The 11,440-nt window shown below is 37.4% G+C and overlaps 1 protein-coding gene across 1 annotated transcript in view; it reads left to right on the top strand.

Annotated features, from left to right (window-relative positions):
- LOC122816616 (cytochrome P450 2K4-like) overlaps positions 1 to 11,440 on the top strand; it is a 381,747-nt gene that overhangs the window by 249,511 nt on the left and 120,796 nt on the right. Inside the window, exon 3 of the mRNA XM_044089524.1 lies at positions 5,590 to 5,739. Coding sequence (XP_043945459.1) covers positions 5,590 to 5,739 — 150 coding nt within the window. The remainder of the gene's footprint in view (positions 1 to 5,589; positions 5,740 to 11,440) is intronic.

The following is an 11,440-nucleotide window of genomic DNA, read 5'->3' as shown; positions in this document are numbered from 1 at the left end:
GTTTTAGAACATATGTTGGTTAGTAATGGTAAACACATTCCAGGATTAGTTATAACAGCATGCATGAGTATTCCCATTAACCCAGAGTAACAGATATGGAATACTTGCATAGCAAACAGAACACATACATATATGGAACCCCAGTGGGCATTACAGTGGCATGCAGGTTACACTGACAGCAACAGGCCACCAATGTTCAATGTTTGTAGAACAACAGGGCACATGTCCCAACAGTAGGTTTGGTGGAAAACATACCCATTCATTTATGTGTTTAGATTATTGGTGAATATAAGGTGGGGGAGAGAGAGTGATATGTCAGTTAACAAATGTAGATTCTTGCAGTGGTCACAGCTTTAATGATCATTGCTCTACTCATTACTCTGCAGTTATTATTACAACAACTATGGCCTTGGGTTGGGCAGTGGTATGTTTGTACACAGTATAATTACAGCCTTCTTATAGCTACTTTATACTTTCTCTTACCTGGTAGACCTGTGGAGGGAATGTTTGTTAATACTACATGACTGTTTCTACCTATATTCACATAGTCAGGGTCACATATGTGCACTCATACTGTGTGCATGCGCGTGCGTGTGTGTGTGTATGTGTGTGTGTGTGTGTGTGTGTGTGTGTGTGTGTGTGTGTGTGTGTGTGTGTGTGTGTGTGTGTGTGTGTGTGTGTGTGTGCTACTGACACACTCTGCTTTGATTTCTATCAGTCATCCTGGTTGTTGTTACAGGGACCAGTAGCTGTGACAGCATGACACTTTTGAACATTTCTTAGGGGAGACTACTTGATGTAAGTACTTATCTTGCTGTTATTTGCAGCCTTGGGGTTGGACTATGGGTGTTGGACACAGTACAACTACAACCTTCTTATAGCTACCTTCTCTTACCTGGAAGATCTATGGAGGGAATGTTTGTTAATGATACCTGACTGTTTCTACACATTTTCACAAAATCCTAGTTGAAATTATGCACACAGCTTACTACCACTCCTGGGATTCGAACAGTGGCTGTTTCTGCTAAAAATATAACAAGTGCATTTTTCATCAGAAGGAGCTATTGAGAAACTGCTGTGTTCACCTTGAATGATTTCTTCTTTCTCATTCTCTCTTTGTTGTACAATATGACCTTGTAATTACAACATTCTTATACATACATTCCTATACATTTCTTTTCACATAGCACAGTGTGGAAAACCGTGGTTAACACAACATTACTATGCAGATATCAGATCTTGGTGCATGACATTTGTAATATCGGTTAATCTTGTGTGTTATAGGGGCACTAACTTTGTCAGATGAGACAGATGATTGTTTAATGCTTTCAAAGCTATAGTTGCTATGCATAACCTGTACATGTTTCAAATCATACTGTACCAGAGTAAAGACAACCATTCCAGGGTTTTGAATTTTATTGACAGGCACTTACATTTTTATTAATATATGACCTATATTAGACTATTACTGTAATATTGTCTGCTTTATTCAGTATAAACCATACCTATTTTTAATAATGCCAGGTGACATTCTACTCCTTTATATTTATTTAGTATGAATACTACAAGCTAGATTGTTAATCACCAGCCTCGCAAAGCAGCCTTTGCAACTTGCTGGCATGGGCTTCCTGGTTCGCAACCCATTCAGCTGGAGCTGTAATGAAGATGGAGAAACATTTATGCATACCTATCCATCACATACACAGGATGGACTTTGATCAACAGTTATTGCTATGAATACTTACACACTGCTGGGACATCACCCCTCTGTCATGCTTCTTGGACCCACTGTTCCAAGAGCTCCCTCTTCCTCTGCTTCAAGTCGGCATAGTGGTGCTGGACCTGCTCACCAGTCTGAGTGATACCAGTGGCACTAGTGAGATCACAGGCAAGACTTTCTCAGGCTTCAGCTTTGTATTGGAAGCCTGGTACTGGTCCTGCAGCAGTCTCACGTCATGATTTTGTACAAGGAATCCTACCATGACCTTGGATGCCTATATGCCTTAGCACTGTGCTTGAAAGTGCATGCATTCTCCTACACCAGCCATGCTGCCTACAATAGTGAGCTAAAACCAGTTATGGGCTGTATTCCTGCCTGCTAATTTAAATATGACTGAGTTCCCACACTTTGCCGTGATTGGACAGTTTTGAATATGCTGAGCTAAGCTAACCTATGGGCACACCTGCTTAGCTAAGGTTGGCAGTGCTTAAAAGGGCAGGTTCAGCGCTGCTTAGTGATGGGCAAATACATTTAGCTGGCTACTCATTGTTAGCATTCATATTTAAACAGTGCTTACACCTGGTCAGCATAGCTGTGCAATGGTTAGCATTGCTTATGTTTTATTTTATGGACTGCCACCTGTATGGGATTGATCCATCATTCTTGACATATTATAAATTTGTTTACCTTCCCTGACATCCTCCAATGTGCTTTTATTACATTTATTCTTGTGTGACTATACTGTATGGGGCACTTGTGTTTATATGGGGGTTTCACAACTTTATTACACTGACAGCTCACATCTGGGCCTAATGCACTACTCTGGTTGAGAAATATAAGTTACTTCCTACATAAATATACGAATAAATTAAAATTGTAATGATTTCTCATACAATATGGAAAGGGCTTTAGTGAGGCTCAAACCATGAATAACTACATGCTCTAACTGCTGCACTATTGCACTTCTGTTTATGTTGGATGTCTATTGCTATTTAACTTCTCTTACCATTTAAGATGGGCTAAGCATAACTAAGCAACAGGGACACCTGCACAGCTATGCTTAAACTTTATTGCAGATGTGAAAAAAAATAATAATTTGTTGGGGGCTGTGCTTTGCAAATGTTGATGACAGATAACTTTTCACAGTATGTCCGGATTTTTGCCTAATATTCTTGGTCCACTTTTCATAAACTTGTGGCTCTCTGGGACATCATTACAGATTGAAGTCTGACATTAATGACAGACATTTGCATTTTATACTTCATACCCTTCAGAAAATGTATGCTAATGCAAAACCTTTCTAAGTTTGTAATAGCAATATTTCACAGTTGTCCCTTATGGCTTTGTCCAGATTTCTTACTCTAACGGGTTGAGAGGTGCGCTTTTTGACTTCATACCCTTTACAATATTCACGCTAATGCAAAACCTGTTATTCTATCAACTTTCCAAGTTTGTAATAGCAATGTTTAGCAGTTGTCCCTTATGGCTTTGTATAGATTTCTTACTGTAATGGGTTAAGAGGTGTAATGAGCGATCTCACTCTTTTTAAATTGCCGTACGGCAATTCTGGTGTGCAGGGGGCATGTGTATTGTGACAGCACTGCTCTCAAACATGCCACCTGCGCTCGTACATATCCCCATGTACATATTACAGCATGGCAGCGCACCTTTATACATATGCATAGTGAGCTGCTGTTTTGCACAGGAACAGTCCCTTCCCTGCGGGAATAAGTTATTCCTGCACAGACGTTTGCTGAATCTAGGGGAGGGTGTATAATTAAAGAAGGGATTATTGATGCATATGTAATTTGTCTTTAATCTCTTGAAGGCATTATATGTTGAATAACTACACCTACACCATTTGCTGTGGTATCACAAGTGATATTTGTAACTCCTGCTTAGGGAGCACCAGCATCTTGTCACAAGTCCGTATTTCTTCACACTGTCTGAAAGCATTTTGTTTAAGTAATTTCCACTACTATGATAAATTATTTTTCTGCAATGTATATAAGGGAACATTAACTCTCCATAATTACTAATAAGCCAAGAAATACCTGTAGCTGTTTTATGCATGTGGTGGGGGAAATCACAGGAATAGTTTTCACCTTCTTTTGGAAGATGTACCTCTTTTTGTACAAAACATGTTCTCAAGTATTTCATCTGTGATTTATCAAACGCATTTTGATTTCTGAACTCTCAGTCTCCAGTCTTGTGATTACTGTAATACTTTATGTAAGCAATTGAGATACTCACTTTCTGTTTTTCAAGTAATCAGCAAGTCATCCAAGTACACAACTGCATTTAAATCCTAGAATATGTTTTCCATTATTCTTCTAAAAATAAATGGTGTAGAACTCACACTGAGTAATAATCTGTTATACAAAAACAAACCTCTGTCACTATTAATCATCACAGTTTTTAAAATCATTATCAAGTAATACTTGTTAAGCAGAGGCTGCATATGATTTAGGAAATACAAACCCACCACCCAGGATAGCCATCATCTTTCCACTTGGGGAAAATGTCTTTTAGTGTGTACAGTATGATTACAGGTCAATTTATAATCACTAGAAATCTGTATGATATTATTAATTTTGCAAAAAGAAAAACTGAAGCTGTGCATTTGCTATGCATCACTGGAATAGTGATTCAATCTCTGTAGCTTTTTGAGCTGTTATCCATTCTTTTCTTCACTAAAAAAACGTAAACGTTATAGTCTGCTTTATCAAAATGGCAGCAGTAACACCACACAGTGTTCCAAAGTTCCTCATGAAATACTTTCTGATGCAAATGAAGCACTTCCTACACTGGTTTATACTTATAAAATACACACTGGCTCAGAGTCTTAATGATTCCAATTTAACAGCTATTTTTTGTAGTCAGTTCCTCCCTCACAAATCTGGTTCTTCACCCTTTTCTAGCATTAAAGCCAAACATCCTTTTTGCTTTTCAGAGCAATACAATAACCATTGTTTCTCCCAGTACATACAAACTCTCTGATGTGTACATTTTACATTTTGCAGTTACATTCCACAAATATTTATTAGGAAACAATACATAAAACATTCATTCAGGTAATGGCAGGTAGTATAGCTCTTGTATCAATGTCTTTGTCCCCTTTGCGATCATTTACAGTTTATACAGACACAAATAATCATTTGCTTTTTTTAGTAATTTTTTGAAAACATTGATCATTTAAGGGATTGCTCTGAATGTGTTTATAGTCTTGATTCATTCCTGGAAAATTCTTTTAAAATGCTCACTTTAACATTCCTAGGCACGCAGAAAAGATATGAGATTTAGTGAAATGTGTCTGCATCAGGTATTATTTTCTGTTTTGATTTGGCAATACTGAAAGGCTTTAATGAGTTCTGAAATGGTTGCGACATTTCGTGGGAAAGCTGAATAATTCCATGCTTTTGTATGAGGGTGAACACATTATTTTAAGATATATTTAGGAATGTGGAATTACTTTACTCCTATTACATTTAGAATGTGTATAACTGGAAATATATATATATATATATATATATATATATATATATATATATATATATATATATATATATATATATATATATATATATATATATATATATAAATATATATATATATATATAGATAGATAGATATATAGATAGATAGATATACTTGCTTAGACTCTTACATACTTTAAAACTGCATTTCATTTCACTATTATGAGTCATTCCCCTGGTATTATAAAGAACTATTATGGCTGATAGCCTTAGACAGGGCTTGATTCTTTTAGGAAATAAACCACACAGTAAGAAGATGTTTGAATTTGTGATGTTTTTCTGAAAATGCAACTGACGTTACATAATAAGACATTTTGTCATTATGATTACTAGGTTTGATTTCAAGCCATGGTGACGAGTGGAAAACGATGAGAAGGTTTGCTTTATCAACACTACGAGATTTTGGAATGGGAAAGACAACTATAGAGGACAGAATCCATAAAGAAGCTGAGATGCTGATTAAAGAAATTGAAGCACACAAAGGTCTGTGTTTAGAATTCTAGTAGTTTTTTATCTGTGTGAAACTTAATTAGAATTAAAAAGAAAAGGAAGTGGAAGTTACAAAGCCCGATTATAGTACAAGTGAAAAATACAAAAACAGATTTTAAATCTAATGCGCAGTAATTGGTATTATGAAGATCAAGTATTGTGTTTAATAGGAAGCTCTTTTAGTGACGTTTTGAATTTTCTTTAAAGGTTCTAGAATACTGTTCCATGTGGCAGGAGCACTTTTAGTGAAAGTATGTCAAATTATCTTGAGTTTCTAAGAAAGTTATATTGCCATCTGAAGAAGAAATTATTACAACTGGTCCCAGTCAAGTCACAGCCCTTATATTGTTTTACTTTTTCATCTTATGTGCTGCCTTACCTGCATCATACTTCTAAAAGGATGGTCCTTCTTGGGTATAGGTGTCAGAGGTACTTTTCCTGCATAGGTTCGTAGGTAGGTACTAGGCTATCTGCCCGAAGGCATTTATACTCCTAGCCAGAATGTGTTGGCTTTCGCCGCCCCCTTAGATTAGTTCCCTGTGCCTCTGTCCAGCAGAGCCACTGAAGTGATCTTTGGGGTAAACTTTCTGTTTTCCATCCACTCGTCAAGGTTTCTGTTGAAGAGTGTTAGCGAGGAGCTCTGCCTAATGTAGATTGGAATCTTGTTCCAAAGCATGGGAAGTCTCTGGGACAGGAATCTATCCCTACAGCACATCCTATTTATTGTTGTGGTGAGGTTTAGATCCCTAGAGTGTGTGGCTCGAGGGGATAAGGTTTTCTTTAGATGGAGCATGTCCATCAATTATGGGTTGAACATGGCCTTGTATGTGAGGCAGAGGTCACCTCTGAGTAGGCGGTATGCAACCGAGTACAGTTGGAGTTTCTTCAGTCGAGCTGCATAGGGCATCTGTTTGAGGCCAGTGATCCTCTTGGTAAGGTACTTCTGTGGATATGCATTTATTTTCCACAAGGAACAAATGCTGCTGCCATAGCATCCCTGCTCATTCTGCTTGGTCCAGACCATGATCTAGATAAGGAATTCTGTATCATTATCTTTATTATGGATTAGACTGAGCAGAAAGTCTGTATGCAAGACCATTATTAGTGTTTTTTTTATTTTGTGACATCCAAACATCTAGGGTACATATAGTCATCTGAGTGATAATAATTTGTGTGCACTCAGATGGTCCCCACTGTCATTTGTTTAAATTAGTATTAGTATGGCAGTGTATTTGTGTGAAATAACTGAATTCTTTAATGTGGCTGCTGAATGTGGGTTTGTGTGAAACTGAGTTGAAACAAATTATTGTGACCATTTTCTTATTTATTTTGATTACAATTAGACATCAGAAGTGTTCACACTTAAACAAAGTGGCTATAATTGCAGGGCATGGTACTGTCTGTAGTTAAAATGACTGATGCTGCTGTTCTTCACGTAAGTTAAACAATAATTTCTTTCTCACTTTGTACAATTAATGTGTATTTTAAGAAGCAAATTGGAATATATTACTGTGGCTAGTTACTATGTTTTGTGTGACATAAGGCTGAAATAAATTACTGTGGTCATTGTTTCTTATACTCAGACATCTGAGGTGTATATAATGAACAAGTTACTATAATGACTTAGTATGGGAGAATATCTGCAGATGAAATTTGACTGACCTTGATGTTATTTGCTCTAGTTAAACAGCCATTATTCTAGCTTATTCTGGTTGTCTAAGATTAATATATATAGTTGAATCAAGCAAGCTGGAACACTTTTCTTTTTGAGACACAAAGATGAATATATTACTCTGTCCATTATTTTGGAATCATGATTAGACATTTGGGATAGCGGTAGAGGTGCTGCGGTAGCGTTGTCGCCTCACAGCAAGATGTCATGTTAGATTCTCAGCTAGAGCGTCTTCTGTGTGGAGGCATGAGTGAATGGGCATGCCTTCGTTGAAGGTTGTGCATCAGGGCTGGTAACTCGGCACGTAAAAATCCACTACCAAACATTAGCGGACCGGAGTTCTGCTGTGGCAACCCCTAACTGGGAAAATGCCAAAAGACACAACAACATTAGACATTTGGGATGCACTCAGTCAAAAAGATGAATATAGGAACTTGGCATGGGGCTGTCTGTGAATGAAAGTGACTGATTCTGATGTTGTTTGCTCAATTTAAACAATGTATAATCTGGCTTTACAGGAGTAGTATGTATTTATGTGACATATACTAGAATACTTTACTGCAGCTACTGTGTTTTTGCCAGACAAATGCAAAATACATTACTGTGGCTATTTTTACCACAACTGCATATCTGTAGTGAATGCAACAGAAAAGTGGCTAAAATTGCTGGATATTGCTGCTGTTTGAACACGGTTATACAGTCATTGGTCTGACATGTCAGGATTGGTGTTGCACGATGTATTGTATTTGTTGAAATTTGGGTAAAATGATTAGTGTTGTGTCTTGTGTGTGTATGTGGATGTGGATGGGTATTGGAGCTGTTGCAGTAATTCTAAGTGTAACAAGCTGGCCATGATTTATTTCACTTTCCATTACAACCAAGTCAGTTTTCTCCAGGTGATCTGATTTTCTATAATGCTACAAAGTCCCGCCATAGGTAAAATGGCATTTGTTTAGTCTGTCTGTAAGTAACGCTGCAGAGTGGCACAGAGCTATAGTTGTCACCTCACAGCAAGAGGTCCTGTGGTTCAGTTTTTGGCTTGGTTGTGTTCTCTGTGGAATCTGCATGTTCTACCTGTGTTCACATGAGTTTTTCTCTGAGTACTTTAGTTTTCTCTCACATCTCAAAGACATGCCGTAGGTGGATTGGCAATTCCAAATTTTCTATAAATGTGTGTGTGTGTGTGTGTGTGTGTGTGTGTGTGTGTGTGTGTGTGTGTGTGTGTGTGTGTTTGTGCAGTGTGTGTATGTATGATATGGAAAAAAGAATTGACAATCTACTTCTGTTTCCTGCTTGCCCAGCAACCTCTTTGGTTGGCATCTGCTGTTCAGTGGGTCACTGTAGGAGTTAGATGAGACTCACCAGCACTGGCTGGATGAATGATTGGATGAATGGAAGGAAGCAAGCAGTGTGTGTGTGTGTGTGTGTGTGTGTGTGTGTGTGTGTGTGTGTGTGTGTGTGTGTGTGTGTATCAAAAAATAATATCAGTGCATCTTATGATAGACCTGGCTCGACTGGGAAATGTTAGTATAGGTATGCATATCAGCAGCAGTTATAATTGTAATTATCTTTCAAAAAGAAGATATAAATGCATCATATAACATCTAGATCATGAGAGTTTCTGAAGACCTGGTGATCTCAATACCCCCAGCTGTGAAAGGGGGGTCTACCTACGAGCCACTGTAGATACCTTTTGCAGCTCACCATTTACCAAAATGTATTTTGAAAAACAGTAAGTTGAAAACTAATAAAAAGAGAAAACTATTTTATTTTGCATTGAGGCAATCCTTCTAGTACCCTCTGATGGGAGGGCCAAGACCCAACAGCTCAGAAATTATATACACCAACTTTATGGTCACACCATAGTAGAGAAAAGGTGAAAATGGACCACCAGCTTGCATAATACGATATATTGCAGTGAAATGCTCCACACTATAACATCCTTGCACTAAAAACACATGACCAATGAGTCATTGATTACTTGTAGGATAGTTGTAAGATGATTTTGAAAAGGGAAAAGAAGTCCAAAACGTCTTATATATCAAAGCTCTTTATTCCAAATGCATAGCTTTCAAGCCATACACACTCAGTGACCATCTAATAAAATAGCAATTACAGCTGGCCATTAAATGAGATAATTGATAGGCTGGCTTATGTTATAAAAGAAACAATATTTTTAATTGTTTTTAACTCACAATGAGAAAGAGTCTGCATGGCTCGAAAGCTTTGCATTTGAAATAAAGAGCTTTGATATTTGAGATGTTTTGGACCTTTTTTTCTTGTAGATATTAGTTATTGCCTAAGTGGTCCATTTGGCTGCCTTGTGTGGTTTTTTGCTTTACATAAGATGATTTTGACACAGGCTTAGTGGGCATCTCTCATGTTCGACCTCTAACCTCTTCCCTACCTAGTCTAAAATCAGCCCTGCTCAGAAATGTGTAAAAATGTCAGTGTAGCTTGTGTAGGGACACACACAGTATTGATCATTATTCTATTATCCTTCTTCATAACCATACCTCAGAAACATGACAGAAGGTTTATATATAGATAACCGTACCTCAGAAACATGACAGAAGGTTTATATATAGATAACCGTACCTCAGAAACATGACAGAAGGTTTATATATAGATAACCATACCTCAGAAACATGAGAGAAGGTTTATATATAGATAACCATACCTCAGAAACATGACAGAAGGTTTATATATAGATAACCGTACCTCAGAATCATGACAGAAGGTTTATATATAGATAACCATACCCCAGAAACATGATAGAAGGTTTATATATAGCTTGTGGGAAGGTTGGGGACAGGATGGGCATTATTTCTTTAACCTTACTCACCATCAGACCTCAGAAGTGTTTACAGAGGTTTGCTAGTGGACACTGTACTGCTACTAGAAACACATTGGAATGTATTTCGGTGATGATTTTTTTATTTTCCCCTCAATCGAACATTAGATGTGTATACTGATGGCTATCTTTTTTCAGGGTAGGGGTGAGGAGACATGTTGAGTACCTCACTTGGTTCTGGGATTGTGATAGTAATGCAAGACAAGCATACTCTCTTTATAAGTCTTACGCTGCATGAAACAGTTGTTCTATGGAGGCAGATAAAGTAGAGCTAAGGAGCACAATGCAACCTCCATAGACTGGAGCCACACAGCAGAAGGAAGTACCTTCCTTTGGAGGAAATTGTTGCTATGATGGTAGAACTTTCAACTGCTGTGATTTTTTTTTTTTTTTAGTTTCCAGTTTATAGCTATTGTTGAAAAATGTGCACCTTCCTTGTATAAACCGGATTTTTTTACTTTGTGGAAGGGTCAGATCTGAAAAGGGTTCATGCAGGATCAACCCACCATCCAGCTGTCAAATATTAAACATATTATAAACAAAGTATGTGTGGGAGGAGACAGACTGGTCAGGTGCCTTATGGGTGTCATGGCTAGAGGAATGGGGTTAAATACTTATAATCACAAGAACAACTGTACAGAGAAGAAAATTATATGTCATTATCTAAACTTAGAAAATGAGCTTCTTTTTTTGTTTGCATATGCTTCTCTTCTTTGGTGTTGCACATGAAATTTAAACTGTTGCTATGCTTCTTGGTTCTGATTCTTCTTAATGAAGCAGAAGCTATTGAATTACAGAATACTAAGTAATAAATCCGTTACAAGAGATGACATCAGATATGATCTCCACGTACAGAACAGTATATAAAAAAAAACTCACAAAAACTAGGAATGCTATATAGAGCCAAAAATTCCTTACCGCATCTACCAGAGTCACTTTTGCCACTATATACCTACTCCCCTCTGTATTATATGGTTCTCCCAACTTGAAAAACTTTCAGGTCATTCTGAAATCTAAACTAGTACAGTGTTAAAACAAGGTTGCTAGATCTGCAGTGAATACAAGTCACAGAACACATCTCTGCTTTGCCCCAGCAACCATAAATTGGCTAGAATTATCCCACCAGCTAAATTATACCCAACTTCTTTTAACACATAAAATAATATGTA

The sequence above is a fragment of the Protopterus annectens genome, chromosome 12.part0 (genome assembly GCF_019279795.1).
Source record: "Protopterus annectens isolate FY-2018-M chromosome 12.part0, PAN1.0, whole genome shotgun sequence".
Taxonomy (NCBI): domain Eukaryota; kingdom Metazoa; phylum Chordata; order Ceratodontiformes; family Protopteridae; genus Protopterus; species Protopterus annectens.
The sequence above is the reverse complement of the archived record's forward strand: the minus strand, read 5'-3'. Positions and strand labels throughout refer to the sequence as shown.